This window comes from Ctenopharyngodon idella, chromosome 24 (assembly GCF_019924925.1).
Source record: "Ctenopharyngodon idella isolate HZGC_01 chromosome 24, HZGC01, whole genome shotgun sequence".
Taxonomy (NCBI): domain Eukaryota; kingdom Metazoa; phylum Chordata; class Actinopteri; order Cypriniformes; family Xenocyprididae; genus Ctenopharyngodon; species Ctenopharyngodon idella.
Genome location: NC_067243.1, coordinates 26,128,477 through 26,150,380, shown reverse-complemented (window position 1 = coordinate 26,150,380; position 21,904 = coordinate 26,128,477). Strand labels below are relative to the sequence as shown.

The window sequence follows — 21,904 nt, the reverse complement described above, 5'->3', positions numbered from 1 at the left end:
TTAATTCATTGCAGTTTCCCTGCCTGGTTTGTTTGCTAAGTAGTCTCCCTAGGTGACTATAACTTGAATCGAAATTTTTGAAGAAGGCTGCCTCCATTCAATAATAATACATCCATCTATTGCCTATAAGTAAAAAAGAAAAATTGTTATAATAAAAACAGCTTGGCTAATATTAAAATGGATGAGCCGCTGCTGGTAATACCTGCAACCTCAAATATATGTAAAACTTTTATCCACAGTATTTACAGTAAATCACCTAAAGCGCTCTCAGAATAGATAAAAATGTAATCACATATTTGTGTCTTTCCATTTCAGATGAAGGAATCCATTCACTAGCGCAGTCTCGCTTTCCGAGCCATTATTCAACTACAAAGCAAACCATATTCATCATTGTGTTTTAATCACATCAAAAAGAAATATAGTGCTACCCCAGGGTGCTGGCAGGAATATGGAGTCCTCCATGATGTTATTGTTTCCAGCACTGCCAAACAATCTCAAAAATTGACTTAGAATAAATGTATTTTTAATATGATAACTCAACCCTTGTGAATACAGAGGCACTCTGTCAATTGTTCTTGCTGAATGCGTTGCTTTACAGATGTAATGCGGGAGTGCTTGTGATATAGCGATATTAAACCTGCGAGCGCTGCCTTTCAAACTTTGTTCCGGCTTCCCGGATAACATTCTCTTTCCTTCAGCTTAACTAAATGCTCTAACAGATGAGATGAATGCATTGGTTTACAAAGTCAGTGTGTTGCTGCAAATGCTTCGTGTGTTCCTCGCGGTGTAAAGATGCGCGCTAATCTGATCTCGGATGCACTTTTCGTGCACTTTATATTAATGTGATTTTAGCTCTGCCCCGTTTAAAGAATATACCTACATGAAATAATGTAATCAGACAGAAAAGTACATATGAACTGATTAGAGTAGAGAAGACTGGGGCTAGTTGTCTCTCATTGGGATGTTGTCAAAAAGGGATCTCGAAGTTGAAACTCCGACTACACTTGTTTTATCTAGTGGTTTTGTGAAAACATCCAGTTCAAAAATTCATTAATTAGAATGTTTTTTTGTGAATTCTATCCTCCAAACATCATCATACTGTTGGGTAAAGAAGTGAACTTAGTAAAACACAAACAAGGTAGATTTTCAACATGCAGTTTGATACACGCTCCGAACCACTGATTTGAAACAAAAGATTCGTAAAGCTTAGAAGCTTCATGAAGCAGTGTTTTGAAATCGCCCATCACTAGATATTGTTGAATAAAGTCGATATTTTGTTTTTTTGCCGCACAAAAAGTATTCTCGTCGCTTCATAACATTAAGGTTGAACCACTGTAGTCACATGAACTGTTTTAAATACGTCTTTAGTACGTTCACCCCAAGAACGATAACGTTAAAGATAACGATAAAGATATAGTTCTAAAAATCGTTCTAAATGTAAAAGAATAGCGCTGTCCACATCACAGTTATAATGATAACGATATAGAGAAACAATATCATTGGGATTACTTTCAGAACGATTTTTTTTTTTTCCAGCTGTTGAACGATAAAACACTGCCAGCCAATCAGAATCCATTCTAATTTAAGGGCTCGCGCATTTAAAATGGCAGACGACATTGCGGAGAAGTTAATCGCCGAGGACCAGAAAAATTCACCACTGTTTGACAAGTCAAACCCCCTTTTCAAGGATACTTTAAAGAAAATGGATATATGGAAAACAATCGGCCATACCCTCGGAATAAATTGCGAGAAGTATTAATGATGAGATCATTATGTCAGGCTAGCAAATAGTGTAACATAAAATTACCTCAGGTATCCAACGCTAGTTTTGACAACATTGTCTTGTTTCTTTTGAAGTTTCAGTGAAAAGACTAGGCGTTGTTTTTATTCTATGACGTCAGCTAAATTCACTGTTAGATTAGATCGATTACACTAGCTATTCACTCAAAACATAGCATGCTGAGGACATCTGCTGGTTAAAGCCGTGTAAATGCAACAAGAACAGCAAAAACATGTTGTACACACTTTGAAACCACAGCGCGTGAGCTTAGAATAAACAGACCGGTTATCATTCGTTAATGTGGACGCAAATATAGTTTTCGTTATAGTTATCGTTCTTGGTGTGAACAGGCCTTTAAGGTATGTGCCCAAACTCCCTTACATGCTTTCATCCTATTGTAGACAAACTATATTTTAATTATTAACATGCTACTTTTATTATAATGCTCAATTGAATTCACACACAACAAATAATCAGCATTGGTATTTCTGGCCATTACAATAAACAAGGCGTATTGTTTCCTGTCTCCAGGTGTACTAAATTATTCACAGTCTTTCATGTAAATAACCAAACAAGGCTTGGCATCCAAAGACAATGCGAGATGGCATGTCTTAATTAGCCAATCATCCGTCAGCACACAATTATCCGCGCTTCAGGCACTCTTATTGAATGTGGCATGTGACGACGGCGAGCTTGTGTTTCGTTTGTGGCTTTGTGGCGTTGTTTGCGTGGCGAGGACTGTAGTTGCTAAGGGACGCCGAGGCTCCTAATGATCCTTTCAATTAAAGACGAGCCCTGAGGCTGTAGCGCAGCTGTCTGTTTAAAACACCTCCTTCTCCTAATGCCCGCCTGAGCCTCCTCAGCATGCGGGAGTGTTTAAGTCAATATTATTTTAGAGACTACCTCCCATCTATTATTAAGTAAATTGAGCCATCAGCGTCTCTGGCCATTTTGAACCCTAAATGAAATCTATTTGCCAAAGGCCTGGAGGACTGTCAGTGTGTAACACAATAATACAGTCGATGGCGTGCTTGTTAGGAGAATGAATGATAACTGCAAGAATAATTCACCCTTAAATCGGAATTATGCTGTAGTTTACTTCAGATCAGTGGTTCTCAACTGGTTTCGCTTTAGCACACAGATTTTACTTCGGACCAATATTGTGTATTGTACAAAAATGTCCTTGAAATCAAACATCGACATGTTTTAAGATTACCATAAACTGCAGTGACCCAACAATATGCAGAATTACTAACAAGACATAGGTTTTTTTTTTTTATAAATGACTACATTTTGAAATGCTCTCAATGCCTAATAATTCACATAAAAAGCATTGTGCTCAACACAAACCTGCTTATTATGGTTGCAAGTGACATGTTTTACCATATTTTTTTTGTTCATGGTTTTCAAGAAAGACCTGTTTCCATATGCATAATTTTGACTTCTACCAAATGACAGATGAATTTGCCTCAAATTGCTAATTTAATTGGAAAGCGCATCATTGACAACACAGGAAAATATGAGAATTATTCCTATCCTATAAAAAATGCTGGGTTAAAAACAACCCAAGTTGGGTTGAAAATGGCAAATTTTAACTCCGCGATTGGGCTGTTTTAACCCAGCAGTTGGGTTAAATGTTTGCCCAAACTGCTGGGTAGTTTTATTTAACTCAACTATTGTTTAAAAATTACTCTATTGCTTGCTTAAAATGAACCCAAATTATGTTGGAAATGAACATTTATTAAAAGGTTTAATGAATAATTAAACAATTAACATTTATTAAATTTCTTATTAATAAATGTTCACCTTTTGATTATTATTGTTGCCTTTAGTAATTTTGTGTCTGATTTTTTTTAATTTCGAAACATATTTTGGGTTCATTTTAAGCCAGCCATATAGTCATTTTTAAACAATAGTTGAGTTAAATAAAACTGCCCAGAACGTTGGGCAAACATTTAACCCAACCGCTGGGTTAAAACAACCCAATCACTGGGTTTGTCCATATTCAACCCAACTTGGGTTGTTTTTAACCCAGAATTTTTTAGAGTGTAACTATGCACGATTATATAGTCAGAGTTTTCCCCTGCTGTTCGAGATCAGATCAGATCTGCGACCCATTTTTGGGTCACGACCCACCAGATGAGAACTACTAATTCAGTGCGACACACAGATACAGTTTAAATAAAAAGAAACATTTACCAATGCTCCTCAAAAAAGTAAAACATTTAATAAATGTCAACCAGGCGAAGTTAACACTCTGTATAAATGAAAACAGATAATAAAGAACTGAATTGATATTTTGTAGATTAACTCCAGAATGGCAATATGAGCAACTCTCAGTTTGGCTCGTGCTGCCTGGCTCATCAATGGCCTGTTAGTTCCTTCTCACTATGCAGGAAAACACTCCCCCAGACCCCATCGATCGGCTCCAAATCAATGCTTTTAAAAGCCTTACATACCCTTTAGTTAAGAGCAAAAGCGTGCATGCTTCAAAACGGCCCTCCTATATTGATTAGGGTGTGGAATGAAGAGTGGATGAGCTTTTCACAGATTTTCTCTCACTCTATATGGACTGTCCAGTATTCAACTTATCACACACTCTTAAAAATAAATGGTCTAAAAGAGGGGTTTTGCAGCGATGCCATAGAAGAACCATTTATGGTTCCCCAAAGATTCCTTTCAGTGATCAGTTCTTAAAAGAACCATTTATTTGTGAGCAAGGAATATTTAAATAAATTGAAGAACCTTTTTCCACTATTAAGAACATCTAGTGAAAATATGGAAAAGATTCCATGGGTGTTAAAGGTTCTTCATGGAACCATCAATGCCAATAAAGAACCTTTATTTTTAAGAGTATAGGAATTTTAGAATACATTTTCACACACACACACACACACACACACAAATGGCATTACGTTGTTTTTATACACTGTAAAAAAAAATATTTTCATGATTTGTTATCACATTTTTTTTCTTTTGTCAAATCAACTTAATTAATGTGGTTGAGATAACATAATATTTTGAGTTTCTGTTGATTAAACCGATGGCCTTTATTGTATTAACTCAAATTTGTAATTTCAATGAACTCAAATTATTAAGGCAACCAAGCAACTTACTTTTTTAAGTTAAACCAACAATTCTTTTTTACAGTGTATATGAGACATTACATTTTTGAGAGCAACATTTATCTACAAACTTGTTTTGTTGTAAAATAATACGTTTTTTTTTTTTTTCTTTCTTTCTTTTCACATCCCTGAAAAAAGGCTAATAATCCCTGGTGTACTGTATCAGATTTTGATACCTTGCCATTTGAGAAAAAAAAAAAAAAAAAAAATGTATTTCGCAAAGAAAGACTAATTAATCTATATAATATGTTAAATGTTATTAAAATTACAGATAGCAAAACATCGCCTGTGTATAAGAAGCATATTTAACAGCTGGCAATAACAGAGCTAGATGAAAGATATATTAGAAACAAACATCAGCTGTGCGGTCAGAACCCATTTTATAGCAATTACTGGTGATATTTTGCGTTTACACCTCTGGAAATGAGCTAGAAAGAAAACTCATCTCTAGCGGCCCTAAAACCCCCTTTTAAAGCAATGAAAGGATAAAATGACTGCGTTGAATGTGACATTGGTCACAAGATGATTGGATAGTTTGGATAGTTTCGACAGAGCTTCTTCAGTTACAAAGCTTTGAATTCAGTGAATTGTGAAATAGCATTGCGCCGAGTATAAATATACACCCTAACTTTAGAATTTACTGGAGGGATTAGAGAGCTTTTCAAGTCCCTGCAGCCTCTTTTCATGGTTTTGTGTAGAAAAACGTTGTATTACCCCTGTAAGCCACGGGGCCTGAGTCGCTTCTCTGATGTTTGTTGATGTCGGACTGCGCTATTCGAGCAGAAATAGGGAATCTGTGGTAATCCTGTCATTCTTGCAAAGAGTTTACTAAATTTTGAATTTACACATTTAATACCTTTTAAAATGGTCTTTGAACATTTTTAGCCCCTCGCTCTTTCCGCATCACAGGAAAAAAGCAACACACGTTTCATGAGAAGATGCTTTATGGAGCATAAATTTAATATCTCCTCCACTTAAGAGTACTGTCCCATAATCCCCCTGCAATAAATGTTGACTTGTGCTATTTAAATTTACAATTTATCCTCTGTATTATGCCCAGGAGGCCACGGTTACAGTTATTGAGTGTTTTCTTTGAGTCCATGTAGGTGTAGCACAGTTGTGAGCAAATCAGGAAGGCACTGCACACTTTCTGTAAAGAACAGATGATAGAAGAATCCGTAATGGGTCAAAATATATATGTAAAGAATAGCTTTTTAGCTGAATTTTCTTGACTGATATCTTCCAGAGAATGTCATGATACTGGACCTGATGCCAACCCTGTAGTTCCTCTTCTGTAAGCATATAAAAACAGCTCTCGCATATCTATTTCAAAATCTCTTAATAAAATGGGTGTTATTTATGTCTTTAAAGTTTAAAGAGAACATATAATTTACTAGGCACAAACAAAACCACTGACCTAGAATATGCATTAGCAAATTTGCTTGAAAAATTATTTTCCCCGCCCTCCATATGACAGGTTAAGTAGATCTAGCAAAATGGCACGATCAAAGTTTGTAATGTGCAAAGATCCGTGAAAACAATGATAATTTAAATCATTTTAACAGCTGATTAAGATTACAAAAAAAAAATGTTTTAAATTAGTACTTTGGCCTCTTGCACAAATATTTTACAATAAAGAAAAAGAATATTTCAATACCATTTCCTTTTTAAATATTAAAAACTTTCGTGTAAAGTTCAGAGAGCGTTTTATCGGAGATTTGCCGTTCGCCATACTGAAAAATCCCTTTCAAAACAGAAATAATAAATATAAAAGCACTAAATATTCGGCCTCCTGTGCTCAAATGTAAGTTCTTTACACATCTCCTGGGTCAGTCTGCTGTCTCTCGCTCTGTGTAACACAGCCTGATTAATTCCGTTTGAACCGGCGCCGTTCAGGTGTCCGAATGTGCCGTAGTTCGTGAATCCCGCGTAGAACGGAGAGGCGTAGTATAAATGTCTGGGGGGGAAGGGGCATTGCGCAGGTGACCCGGCGGGCGATAACGCCCCAGATGTTTGTGACGGTTCGTCACTCCCCTTATCCGACGTAGCGATTTCGGCAAGAGACCACAGTTTGGGTTTAGGGGTCGAGTTTGCAGAATGAATGACAGATGCGGCTTTGCAGCTTTCACTGAGGGGCTTCTTGGATTCACTCATCTCGTTTTGAGGAGAGGAGGTCGTGGGCACCGGAGACTCAGCGACTGTCCGATTCTCCTCTTCTTCACAGTCGATGATGACACTATCCGTCGCGTCGTCCTGATCTTCCGCGCGGTTTTCTGTGCAGTCATCGCCAACTGCGACGGAACGACAATAGTGTTAGAAAGGCGTGAGCGTTAATGTTATCGCTACTGATAACACTAAACAACAAGAGGCAAACAGCTTCTATAATATGTGCACAATATATGTTGTTATTAGTAAATTAAGTAGCCTGTAGCCTACAAATACTAGCTACGGGCAAATTATGCTCTTCTCCCCTCGAATCAATCGAATTATTAAAAAAAAATACAATAAAAGGTATTTTAACTATTTTTGTGAGACGTTAAAAGTGCGGGAAATGATTTGTGGGAAGGCAAAAAACATGTAAAACTTGTCAGGAAAAAAAGGTGTCATTAAAAGCCTGCAAATCTAGATTTTTTTTGTTTGTTTGTTTTGCTTTAAAATATTGTAGCATGTTATAGGCTTATATAAATATTCTATATGATTTGTTATTAAACGTTTGTCCGCCAAATCGAAGACAATGTAGTTTAACCAACATACAGAGATTATCTTATCATCATGTGACAAGAAAACAAACAACAACAACAAAAACAGGGAATGGTATTTTACAGAGGACCCCCTGTAGACCCTCATGACTATCAAGGTCATTATTTATTTATTTATTTTAAAAATAGATATTTAGAATTTTTAATGAAAAGACATTAAATATAAAAACTTAATATTCATGACTCAAAAGTTCCTGAAATGTATTCGTACTATTATTGAAAATGCGGCTTTGTAGAATTGTATTGCCTTTTTACTTGATGGATAAACCACCAAAGATTTCACCTTTTGTCTTCTTATATTTGTCATGACATATGTTCAAACATAATATTTCATTTTAAATAAAATATAGGCCTACGAAATATAATAACAATACAACCACGCACGCACACACACACACACACACAAAAAGGAGGAAAATAAACACCTGAATCTTTGGTCGTCTGTGTTGTTTCGGTTGTTTTGAGCGGTTCATCGTCTTCATCATTAATTTTCTCTAAATCAATACTATCCTCCTCATCTTCATCCTCGCTCCTGTTCCGCGGCGTCCACGTCATTTTGTTCTCTTTTTTCAGTCTCCTGCGGGCGTTGGCGAACCAGGTGGACACCTGAGTGAGGGTCATTTTGGTGATGATGGCCAGCATGATTTTTTCCCCCTTGGTGGGATAAGGGTTTTTCCTGTGTTCGCTGAGCCAGGCCTTCAGGGTGGCGGTGGCATCTCGTGTGGCGTTCTTCCGGTAAGCGGGGTCTCCAAACGGGTACGGGCCCAGGGGACCGGCGTACGGGTGATAGCCTATAGAGCCAGTCATGCCTGGAGAATGGTCGTATGGGGAGCCCTGGGCAATGAATTAATAAAGATTACAATTTAGTGGAAAAGCACAGCAGACTATCTGTTTTCCATGATGATCTGACTTTTTTTCTGCTACTGTTAAAATGTGATATTTAGTTAATAACCGCGTGTGATAGCGTGATATTAATGAACTTTAATCACACTTAAAAGATTCGATTTACACAATGATCTGGGGTATATTAATATGAAAGCTCCCGACAACAAAATCTGTAAATGAATGAAAACAATTAGCCTAATATTCTGAGAAATAGAATGTAAATCCCGCGATTAATGCACAATATTCGTTAACTATATTTTAAAGGGTTGTGTTTACTGCGTTCCCAGTTAACGCTAAGCAATAACATAAAGTGCAAAAACAAACGTTCTTTGATAAAGGGTAAAATAATAATAATAATAATAATAATTTTGGAGTTGTCAAAAAAAAAAAAAAAAAAACACTTTATAGATAAACGTTTAAGTGCAATTTAGAAAAAAACAAAAAAAAAACAAAGTGAAATAGGCCTGCTATAAATGATAAAAAGTTCTAACTGTGCGCACTGGCATGCTGACAATCATGATGTGATATAAGAATCATGATAAAAACAGTGAGAAACTCCAGACTGCTCGAATATAATCAACATGGGCTTTATTATGAACGAAACTCACCCCATACGAAGTGAAGGGGGCTGTGGATTCGGGACTGTACTGGAGTGAGTTGAAGACTGTGGTGTTTGTGAAGGCTGTGGACGCGTACGGGGCGAAAGCAGATCCGCTAGAGGAGCGTCCCAGATCATCTGTCCGCGGTCCCGTGATCGCGCTCGAGCCGTACGGAGGACACGAGTAAAGAGAGAGCGAAGACTGGTACAAGTATCCTTGTGGAAACGCCATGACCAGATCACTGCTACAGTCTCCTCACAAGCCCAAGAGTCAAGACACTCATCCTATGTGCCATCGGAGGAAAACTCAAAGATGCGAAGCTTATCAATTCCTGATATAAGGAAATTAAACAGGTCGCTCGCACGAGCAGTCTTCGGTAAACTGGGTAGAAGTGTCTCGAGGTCCGCGCGCTTCCTCAAGGAGAGTGGAAGAAAAGCTCAAGCTGAGTTTTCCTGCCCGTCTCTGTCTCTCTCTCTCTCTCTCTCTCTCTCTCTCTCTCTCTCTCTCTCCTCACACACGTCTTTTTCATGCGCACTGTAATTCATAAGTCATCCTCTTCACTTTGTCTTGACATAAGGGCCGTTCACACACGACGCGTTCTTGCGTTTCGTCTGTTTTAAATGTTCAATGCCTCTAGCGCAACTTTGGTTGCGTTGCGTTTTGCATTTTATTTTGCTTTTTTTCAACATCTCACCAGTGTAAAGTTAAAAACATAAGTGCAGTTCACACAGGATACATTCTTGAATCCATCGACGCTGTTTGCTGTTAATATTTTTATTTTTTCATTTTTTTTTTTGAACCATGTCAGTTGAGACACTTCTTGCTTCTTTTTTAGCGTGTACAGTGCCATAACAGGATAAAATTTACCTCATAAAAATAGAGTTCGAGATCCATGCGTACTGGTCCATTCTGCTGCATCAACTGGTTTTGAAATCACTCTGTGTGAATGGCTCAAATTTAAAAAAAATAATGACCAGTTCCGTCGAACTGGTTTTGGACTGGAGACTGTGTGAACGCCCCTATGCTATTAAAACGATTTCTATTCATAGCCTATATCTATTTATTATCATTTACCTTTTTTATGATTTTTATCATTTCCGGGTTTCTCAGAAGCGGAAGTCGTCATAGTTGGGTTAACTTGTATAGCGGTAAATGAGACTTCATTAAATATATTTTTTTTTGTGTTTCCATTTGCGCAAATAGCAAAAGAAAAAACTCCACAATAGTGTTTTCACAACTTTCAAAAAGAGGAAAATACAGAGGATTTCTCTCCCACAGCCACTATATTGACTATATGCACGGTTACTTCCTGGTTTTCATTAGGCCAGCTTGGGCATTTCCGGTGAACTGTTAGCTGATAAATGATCATTCTGTACTCGCTGTACATCAACACAAAAGCATGGTTGACTTTTTAATGTTGTATTTATATTTTAATGCAGTTATCAGGCTTGCCTAATTTGCCAATAAACCAGTTTTATTGATTGCAATAAAGACGATGCTAATGGGAATGTTTGAATAAGAAACGCACATGCATTTTTTTTCCAGCACTTCAATGTTATTTTTAATCTGATGACCACAAAAATTATTTGTTCATCCTTCTGAGATGGCCCCAATTTAGTAACACCGAATGTTGCAAGATGTAGGAAATCCAACATTTGATAGAAAACAGTTTTATTTAAAAATAAAAAAGACATTAATCACCACTACTGACCACTGAGTAGAATTTATTTGTGCATATATTAGCCATTTCCTGTAATAGTTTATCACTCAGTTTTGCTTTTGAATAAATATTAAACATTATAAAATCACTAGGTTTAAAAATACATTTTGTCAAGGTGAATACTCACAAAATCTCATGAAAAACAATAACTTTGCATGTGAATCAATTACACAGAGAGCGAGCACCGCACTGTCATGAGCTGTCAGTCAGTGTAGCGCAAGCTCAATGATTTTGGCACACTTGTGAAAACTCACATTTTAATTAATGAATCTAACTAAAGTGCACAATAAAACTTTAACTGTTGACGCTTTTTTTCCCACGTGTGAAAACTAATGGTCGAATTGAATTTAACCGAGGAGGATCACTAAGGTACGTCTTTATTTATTTATTTTTATGTCGCCATACGTTTGAATAACTAAATTAATGCTAGGCCTGACTATTTAAGTGACTATATTCTAAGTATTACACTATTGATGCTGAACACACCAACAAGTGACATTTCACCGTAAGTTTTCCAGCTGGCTTATATTATTGCGGAAGTTCTAAAGAACGCACCGTGCATATAGTCAATTAAAAACCCTCACAGCAGCGTTAACTAGTTTTTTTTGTAATTTGATGCAAAGGTAATACAATGCATAGTGTTATAAATGTACATACATTACAAAATAAATAAATAAATGAAAATATAAAAAACTTTACGATATTTTTGACCGTTAAAACGCGTCATCACAGTCTGTGAAAAAGGTCTGATAGACCAGTAAGCCTAATCCTACCGTCACAACAGCGCCTACTATAGCCTATACGTATATGTCACATATTCTCCAAGTGTGGGTCACAGAATTCGGTGCAGCACCGGCAATGAGAGAAAATAGAAATAAAACCAAGATATACAAACTCAGCTACGCATTATAAACCATATTCTGGAGTGCGCATCGAATGTGACAACGTGTTTACACTGGAACGCAACTGAGGCGCCAAACCAAAACTGTAGGCCTACTGCTTAGGCTGTAAAATGTATTTTCTGGAGTTCTGTAGGCCTACTCCTGCGAATGCGCACACTCTTCTAATTATATTCGATTTCCCGCGCCTTCAGTGCCGCTTTGTTGCTTATGAATGAAGCGTTGCGTTATTTGGTGTGTCGCGTCGCGTTCAGGACGCAGGTGAGTTAATCCTCTGAGCGCCAAGATCCTCTGCTCTGACATGATGCGCTCAGGAATCCCTGCACTATTAACATGACGTCCACGAATCCGACTGAGGCAGACCGGGAATGTTTCGACCTCTCCACCGAAGATGGAGGAACACATGATACTCCTACTATACTCGAGCGATCCGATACACATCCTGCTGGAACAGGTAAAGGGAGCAGGTGCCGAAATACCTGAAACCGCTCTTTATAAGTGAGCGCGTGAAGCGTGTACATTAAAAATGCTCGCATAAGCTACTTATCTAGACATCTTCTCTTATCTAGAAACCTCTCAACAAAACATAAAGGTATCGCTTGAATTCATTGAACAATTTAAACATGCACAGAGACTAATCTCATTTGCGAGCTCTATTAATAGACTCAAGTGCTTAGCGCAGCATGGTTCTGTGTGAGAAATGTATCTGAAGTGTATATAAAGCAGGTTTTCTCATTAAACTATAATTCATGCATCAAGCCCTTTAATGTACATTATAATGTATTATGTAGTTCCATAAATAATAATCACTAATACTTAACTATTTATGGTTAATGCATTATAACACTTGACATACCACTTGAAACTAGGTGTTGATGCATTATACTCTTTTATATAACTATGTGTAAGTATTATAATGCATAATGGATGCAATTTATGAGAACATAACTGATTATAGTGTGTATACCAATGCATTTTACAGGCAAGAAAAGCTTTGCCATAATAATTGAAATGCCTAATAAGACCGGAATAGTTGTAGATCAGTTAACCTGAAAAATACTTTCTCTGTTGGAACATTTAAACATGTGTATATTTTATATTGACACTCAGCAGTTTTATTTCTTGAATCTTTTTTACTGGTTTCTTGAGCATTGTAATGAGTATATCGATTCGTGTTTTCGTCTAGATGCCAGTTCCATGGACCAAGAAGGACCTGCATGTGCAGTCAAAGAAAAGGTAAGCTCAACAGACACAAGAATTGACAAGATAAGTGTAAAAAATGCCAAATATGCTTATTATATACATTTACACTATAAAAATGTAGAATAACACAATAAGCTCCTCTTTCCAACACCACAACCTATGTGTTTAGTTTGTTTTGTTGCATGTGCATGTTCAGCAGCTGATGAACCTCTAAAGTGTTACTTTTCTAAACTTATTAATTTGAAAAAATTTCTGAAAAGTGTTATATATGATTTACCTGCAGAGATCCGTGGTTTTCAGAACTTTAAAAACAATGATTACTTGAAAGTAAATGGACAATATCAAAATCTACACTGTAAAAAAAGGCCAAGAAATGTAAAAATAGGTTTCACGTAGTATAATTTAATATGGCATACTTTAAAATTATTCATTCTTAATAGGTTAGACCAACAAAAGTACACTAAAAACGCTGGGTAAAAATAACCCAAGTTGGGTTAAAAATCTGATTTTTAATTTCCAACCTATTTTGGGTTCATTTTAAGCCAGCCATATATTAATTTTTAAACAATAGTTGAGTTAAATAAAACTGCCCAGCAGGTTGGGTTAAACATTTAACCCAACCGCTTTGTCAAAACAACCCAATCGTTGGGTTTGTCCATATTTAACCCATCTTGGGTTGTTTTTAACCCAGCATTTTTTTTTTTTTTTTTTTGAGTGTATAATGGATCATATCAGGTAGAAATAGCAGAACATTTTCACGTTTTACAGTGTGTAATCCTTTGTCTCGGAAGATTATACTTTTATTCAGAAGTAGTCAATAACTCCAGTGGCTAAATGAACATTGATTGAGGATTACGGTGCATGAATAATGTTCTCTTTCCACAAACGTTATCAGATTTAATGCATCACAGTCAGTTTTATGGTGTTATGACTTCATTAAGCAGTTGCTTTGCTCATAAAGATGGATACAGTCAGTTACATTTTTTGCTATTTGCTTGATTATATTCTTTTCAGGTATGTTGAAACATTTAGTGTTATTTACACTCAATAAAAGTACGTTTGTCCTAACAGTGATATATGTACTGTTAAAAATCTAAAGTGTTAGAGGGTTAATTCACCCAAAAATGAAATTTCTGTCATTAATTACTCACCCTCATGACGTTCCACACCCGTAAGACCTTCGTTCATTTTCAGAACACAAATTAAGATATTTTTGATGAAATTCGAGAGGTATATAACTCGTCTAGACAGCAATATAACCACCACTTTAAAGGTCCAGAAAGGTACTAAAGACATTGTTAAAACAGTCGACGTGACGGCAGTGGTTAAACCTTAATTTTACGAAGCGACGAGAATACTTTTTGTGCGCAAAAACAAAACGAAAATAACGACTTTATTCAACAATCTCTTCTCTTCCCTGTCATTATCCTTACGCAGGTGACACAGTAAGCACAGTGAAAGCTTCTGTGTTTACGTCCAAATCCCAGCTCAGTGTTGGCCAAAGCTGATCACGTGATCAGCACGACGCATGCGTGTGAAGCTGACGCAAGAGCCGGCCAATAATAAGTCGGCGTTCTGACGTAGAACCTGGGAGTGCTGGACAATGTATGAGAATGACACAGAAGAGAAGATGTTGTTAAATAAAGTCGTTATTTTTGTTTTGTGTTTGCACACAAAAAGTATTCTCGTCACTTCATAAAATTAAAGTTGAACCACTGCAGTCACGTCGACTGTTTTAACAATGTCTTTAGTACCTTTCTGGACCTTGAAAGTGGTGATTATATTGCTGTCTATGAACGAATCATATACCTCTCGAATTTCATCAAAAATATCTTAATTTGTGTTCTGAAGACGAACGAAGGTCTTACGGGTGTAGAACAACATGAGGGTGAGTAATTAATGACAGAATTTAAATTTTTTGGTGAACTAACCCTTTAAAAAGTCAACCTGTCCCTGCAGTCACGCGAGTAATGGTGCCTGTTTTTGCCAAACATTGCTTGAGTCGTGTTATTAATATCTGTGTTTACCAATTTGCTTGTTAATATGGAATTCCTTTCTCCAGTCTTCATGGTATTCCTCAGCTTACCTGAGCTTTAATACTAACAAAGATTAGCCTTGTCTTGCTTGTTTCCCTAGACGTTTCTCCTGTAAGGTAGTTCTTATTTGCGAACTCATGTCATTTCCTCTTTGTGGTGTCCTTTTGCCACTCCTTGCTGAACGAACCCTTGTTCCATGCTGTGTTTTGACCCCAGGTGGATCCTGTGGCTTTGAGCCTCATAGTATTCAGACGCTGTTGTGGATATCACGTATCAGTAGATGGAAATGGACACATCAAAGCTAGAACTGGATTAACTAAAGTGTCCACAGCAGCTGCAGACTGGACATTGTGACACATTTTTTCAGAGCCTTGTCATCGTGGGATAACAGCGGGTCTAATTTCTCTGTTTATTGCTCACTGCTGAAATAAGCTTTACAGAACTTTAAGGAAGTTGTTTTTAAGTGCTCTTTAACTAAAATGTGGGTTTAGTAGAAGTTAAGCTCATCTGTGACCAGTGTTGGGGAAAATTACTTTTAAAAGTAATGTGTTACAGTATTGCATTTCTCCCTAAAAAAGTAACTAATTGCATTACTTAGTTACTTTTTATGGAAAGTAATGCTTTATGTTACTTTTGCGTTACTTTCCCTCACCTGGGCTGGGCTTGCTTGTTTGTTTTAATAACATAAAAAAGGACACAGGAGAAGAAAGTTCAACACTCTTACTTCAGCAATAAAAAAAGAAAAAGAAACAAGTGTGATGTTTATCTAAAGTCATTATCACGATATGAAAAATAATATTGAAATCACTCTTAAACGCGATTCTTAGTGCGATTATGAAATCGCAAAGGCTGCGTTTATTTATTTTATTTTTTATGCGCAGCTTGTCAATGAAGTATGGCTCCAAATGCTAATCCATCTGAAAGCACTGTGAGTTTGAGTCGCTTATAATGTACATTTGAAAAAGCAACACGCGTCAAACATCTTTCCAGACATGAGAAGCATTTATTAACATCTTGTCAAACAAAAGACAACATTAAATAACATGTTTTTACTCCAAACTCACTTCATAATGACAGTTTAGCATCCTTTTGTGAGATGATGTGGCTTCTTACACAGAATAAGGCAGTCGTGTGTTTATTAGTCATGTTTAATCAATCAAAGCGTTTCAATCTTCTGTTTATTCAGCTATAGCAATAGTATGATGCCCATAGGGATTTCCTGGAATGACGTGTTATCTACTTCTGCGGCAGGGCATATTTTGAGTTTCTGCGCAAGAGCGCCCTCTGGCTTTCAGAAGCATTTACTACTGATCACAGAGCCGTACAGCTCTGACGAGCTGAGCATAAAGTAATTGCAGCCTTTGCCAAATCGCGTGCAATAAAATTTTGATAAATTGCGATACATTGTGCAGCCCTAATAACCATCATGTTCACACATCGCCTCTGCATTTACCCTATAGGCCCATTCACACCTAGAATGATAACTATTATGATAACTATATTTGCATCCACACCAACGAATGATAACCGGTCTGTTTATTCTAAGCTCATGCTGCGGTTTCAAAGTGTGTACAACATGTTTTTGCTGTTCTTGTTGCATTTACACGGCTTTAACCAGCAGATGTCCTCAGCATGCTATGTTTCGAGTGAGTAGCTAGTGTAATCGATCTAATCTAACAGTGAATTTGGCTGACGAAGTCAATATAGTGGAATAAAAACAACGCCTAGTCTTTTTCACTGCAACTTCAAAGGAAGCTAGACAATGTTGTTGAAACTTGCGCTGGATACCTATGGTAATTTTATGTTACACTGTTTTCTAGCCTGACATAATGATTTCATTGTTAATACTTCTCACCATTTATTCCGAGGGTATGACCGATTGTTTTCCATATATACATTTTCTTTAAAGAATCCTTGAAAAGGGGGTTTGACTTGTCAAACAGTGGTGGATTTTTCTGGACCTTGGCGATTAACTTCTCCACAATGTAATCTGCCGTTTTAAATGCGCGAGCATTCTTGAATTTGAATGGATTCTGATTGGCTGTCAGTGTTTTATCGTTCAACAGCTGAAAAAAATCGTTCTGAAAGTAATCCCAATGATATTGTTATAGCTGTGGTGTGGACAGTGCTATTCTTTTATATTTAGAACGATTTTTAGAACTATATCATTATCTTTATCTTTATAGTTATCGTTCTTGTTGTGAACGGTCCTTATTTCTCTCAACATGGGAACAGAAGAGCTGTCAGTCAATACATGGGAAAACAAAGTAACTTGCGTTACTAATTTGAAAAAGTAACTCTGATATTTTGTTGTAAATTTAAAAGCAATGCATTACTTTACTAGTTAGCCTAAAAAGTAACCTGACTACATAACTCACGTTACTTGTAATGCGTCAGCCCAACACTGTCTGTGACATCCTGTTGAATACTACAGAAAATAATTTCATTTTGTACCTCAGCTTGTACAACAAGCACAACTGCACTTAAAATAGAAGCCTAAGGGGCAAGACTTTCTGGAGGGTTTAAAAGCAGAAAAGTTTCCAGGTTTGCCGGCTTTGCATGGTCATGACAGGAGTTGAACTTTAATGTACTGTAACTTTGGACAGACAAGGTTAGCAAGCAATTTTATCACATCATTCTCATGTCAACATGAATAAGTCTTGTGTTTATTCTGTTAAAACAGTGTGTATTTTAACAGCTTGCCCCATAGACATCCATTATAAGTGCACTTAAATATATTTTTGATTTGATGTTTTGTTTGGTGCTGTCAATAGAGCTTAACTTAATATTTAACCTGGAAGACTGCTTTATGTTTACAGATATTTCAACTTCAATTCTCTGTGTAATGAAAATAAGTCACACAAATCAATGTTTTGTCTACATTTTATTCAGATAGATTTCATATTTAAGCCTGTTATCCCAACAACGAATCTTCAGCTTAATTAGATTCCTGTAAATTTTAACAGTGCAGTTACTTCATTGCACAACTATTCAGAAACATCAAATGCTTTACATTTTCTTCAGTCCAAGACGAATCAGTCATTGTCCAGACGGGGCCAAAGTACAAGCGGCCACATGCACACAGTGTTTCTTAATTAATTGCAAAAGGCTTGGATTACACATCCGACCATTATGTATAGGAAAACAATTCCTAGCCAGTTACCAATCCGTGTGTAATGAATACCCATTGGACCTGACTGTTTAAACCAACTTGAATGAGGGGGACATTTTACTGAAACATTCTTGTCTAATGAAAGACATGACATGCCAGTGGAAATGGAGGCAAGAACAGCTGTGACATGTGGAAGGCATGCTGGGATATTTTAATGTGACGTCTCATTGAAGGAAGCTATATACCACTAGTCTGGTTGATTTCCAGTTTTCGGTTTCTGGCATATGGGAAAAAGCTAAAAAGGGTTTTGTTTCAGAATGGAATGGCTGTGCTCATTTTTTACAAAAAAGAAAATTGTTACAAGCCTCAACATGAAGTGTAGCACTGAAATATACATGGCCACCACTGAGGTCTTAATGAACATGACCGCTGCTATAAATGACACGAAGCCCGCTGGGATTTCTCTTTCCAAATGAAGTGTAGTGGAGGTTGAGTATGGACTGAAGTCTGACAGATGAACTGTGGTTAATGGCCACTTCCAGAGAGGTCTCATCTCCACTGGGCCGTGTACGCGCATCAGCAGGTGACTAAAACAGCCACTGCACTTGTCAAACTGTCACATTACAGGCTAATGAAGAGTAATCATGCCAGCGTTGAGTGAAATGTTATTCCTCAGCTAAAGGGTATTTGTGCTTGTCAACCCGTTTTAGATTAGCACAAAAAACGGCACATGATGCTGTTACGGTGACGATAAGAGGAAGTTAGTGCGGTAATGTTTGTTTAATGATGGCTTGGTGTGACTTGAGCAATAAATATGCCAGAATGGGTAACAGGGTTGCATATTTAGTTTAAATTAAGCTATCATTCAGTAGAGGCTAGACAGTTTGCTACCAAATGTTGGTTTGTAGTTATTGATAAAAATGTATGTCCTATATATGTCATGATTTTATGAAATGTTTCAGTTTTTTAATGGGGAGAAATCATGAGGTACATAAACTGTAATTTAAGGGTGTGCTCACACCAGGTTTGGTTCGATTAAAACTAACAAGCTGTGCACACTGAATGGCATTTCTGAGTTAAATGTAATACTACATGACATTGTTTACAAGCTGTTTTATTGACATCTTTCCACGATTGAAACACTGATTGAGCGATTACACGAGATATGATACTTTTCAGTTGTACTGTATCTTTCAGCATACCTCCAGATGTTCATTCATGTTCGTTCTGTAACTAGTAGTTAAGAGGCGTTTGAACTGAGGCGCCTATACAGCGTCTGTTACACCACATCAAAAAGTGCCAAAACGGCATTTATTGTTTGAATTTCGTGATAAAATCGACAGAATTTGAAATATGACACTTTGTTTCTAATTGAAAGTAACAAAACACAGATCTTATTGTGATTATTGGTGGTTAATGCCGGTTAAAAGTGGTTAGGCTACAATGCATTACCGTGTGTGCCCCCTTCTGGATTGGAGTGTGAATCGCCTGTGACTGACTGTATTCGTGAATCGCCTGTGACTGACTGTATTCGTCGTCTGACTGAATACAGTCAGACAGACTGAACCATAACCTTCATACTGTACGGTTCCAGACGAATATGTGTACCGTTACAGCCCTAAAGTGGGACAAGAAAAAAAATCACCATTTATAAACAAATATTGTAAACATGTATAAAAACTACCTACCTTGTGTTATTGTGTTAATTTTATCTTTGATAATACTTCTGTCACGATTATGGGCAAGTTAGTTTAAAGGGTTAGTTCACCCAAAAATGAAAATTTTGTCATTTATTACTCACGCTCATGCCGTTCCGGACCCGTAAGACCTTCGTTAATCTTCGGAACGCAAATTGAGATATTTTTGTTTAAATCCGATGGCTCCATGAGGCCTACATAGGGAGCAATGACATTTCCTCTCTCAAGATCCATAAAGGTACTAAAAACATATTTAAATCAGTTCATGTGAGTACAGTGGCTCAATATTAATATTATAAAGCGACGAGAATATTTTTGGTGCGCCAAAAAAAACAAAATAACAAATTATTTAGTGATGGCCGATTTCAAAACACTGCTTCAGGAAGCTTCGGAGCATAATGAGTCAGCGTGTCGAATTCGCAGTTCGGAGGGCCAAAGACACGTGATTTCAGCAGTTTGGCGGTTTGACACGCGATCCGAATCATGATTCGACACGCTGATTCATTACGCTCCAAATCTTCCTGAAGCAGTGTTTTGAAATCGGCCATCACTAAATAAGTCATTATTTTGTTTTAAAAATATTCTCGTCATTTGAATTGAAAGCGGGAGAATTTGAAAGCAAAAGTCTATCAGCGGACCGGTCCGCGTTAAACACCTGCTTTCAAATGCTCCCGCGTGTATCTGTGTAAGCACTCGGTGAAGAGTGTCAAAGGTTTCTATTTACAACATGTTTTTGAAGCGTCGATCATTGAAGCCAATCACAGACATATTCGATGAGCGCATCAACACAATGGCCAATCAGAGGTGTTTACGAATCCGCTCAACAGCGCTCAAAGCTTCACATTTTCAAAATTTCATTACCGTCGTGGTACCGAAGTCGGTACTTTTGACAACTCTAGTCGGTTCTCATCAAGAGTTCGGTTAAGGTTTGCATTCTGTTAATAAAGTCTGTTTGAAAGAAACTTCTTCGTCCTGCCTTCAACCTACACCACGCTTGGAAGTGTGACAACTATAGCTTATCTAATAGTTGTTTTTCTAAAGAATATTGTGTTTGTGCCTTTATTGCTTTATGTAGCTGTTGGTTGGTTCAATTGTATATAGTTCATGTATATGTTCTTTTCTGTATTTTTAGGAGTCTGAGTTTTCGACGCCTGAGTTCATTCCATCGTCTTCACACACTTTAGGATCAGAGCAGCACATTTGTGAGGGGTTAAAATATCTCACCGGAGACGGACTAGAGCCAGATCTCAAGACCTCCAAGCCAGCACCAGCTCTGGACTTCACAGATGAGTCCACAGCCAGTCAGAGTCACAGTCAGGGGCAGGATCCTACTGAAAAAGAAGCTGAACAGATCCTGAAGAATGAGGGGTTTGATCAGAAAGAACTAAAGCAAGATCATGAGAATCACATGGCACAGAGAAGCTACGATCTAGAGGAAGGAATGCCAGCCGTGGTGATTACCCAACCAGATGAGGTGAGTGAAGACCGAAGCGTTTTATCATGCCACGTCTTACAACACCAATATGACTTCTCAGGAACACTTTTGGCCCTATCATACACCCGGCACAATGCGACTCCAGGCATGATGCAAGTGTTTTTTGCTAGTTTCAGCTATATAGTACTAAAAGTGGTTATTTGGCTCGTAATCATAGGGGAACCTCTTTAAGTGCTATATAGCACCAAATCGTGGTGCTTCAGTGGTTCTTCAGCGGTTCTTCATTGGTTCTTTGGTACCCCTTTTCCACCAAGGCAGTTTGAGTGCTGGTTCGGAGCCAGCGCCTAGTTTCAAATCATTTCTTTGTCTTTTGACACCCAAAGCACCAGCTCCGAACCAGGAAAAGTGGTTCATAAGTAGCACCAAAACATTGCTGGGCTAGAAGTAAGAACCGCTTGCGTGACCAACAAGAAATTTGTGACCGCCATTTTTGAAATAGCAGCTAATCGAGCTAATAGCAGCTTGATTGTAATCTCCGTCTATATACAAATTATGGCGAGCCGTGTTTGGATGCCGATGTAGGTTCGCAAAGCATCAATAGTAGTGAAACGTCCACCATTGTTGATGGAAGGCTTGTTCGAGATGCATCGGAGC

General features: G+C 37.4%; 2 protein-coding genes across 5 annotated transcripts in view; one reads left to right on the top strand and one right to left on the bottom strand.

Annotated features, from left to right (window-relative positions):
- Positions 1-21,904, top strand: part of LOC127507854 (uncharacterized) — a 137,723-nt gene that overhangs the window by 16,797 nt on the left and 99,022 nt on the right. For 2 of the 4 annotated variants that reach the window (XM_051885296.1, XM_051885293.1), the window contains exons 1-3: positions 9,695-12,221; positions 12,954-13,003; positions 20,948-21,289. In XM_051885296.1, coding sequence (XP_051741256.1) covers positions 12,101-12,221; positions 12,954-13,003; positions 20,948-21,289 — 513 coding nt within the window. In that variant the 5' untranslated portion in view covers positions 9,695-12,100. Of the gene's footprint in view, positions 1-9,638; positions 12,222-12,953; positions 13,004-20,947; positions 21,290-21,904 lie in introns of those variants that run through there. The other 2 variants (XR_007928503.1, XM_051885295.1) reach the window with 2 other exon arrangements.
- irx5b (iroquois homeobox 5b) lies at positions 5,845-9,614 on the bottom strand. Its single transcript, XM_051885297.1, has 3 exons — positions 9,158-9,614; positions 8,090-8,498; positions 5,845-7,196 (listed from the first exon to the last, which is right to left on the bottom strand). Exons 1-3 carry the CDS (start codon positions 9,377-9,379, stop codon positions 6,682-6,684), a joined length of 1,146 nt encoding a protein of 381 aa, XP_051741257.1. The 5' UTR covers positions 9,380-9,614; the 3' UTR covers positions 5,845-6,681.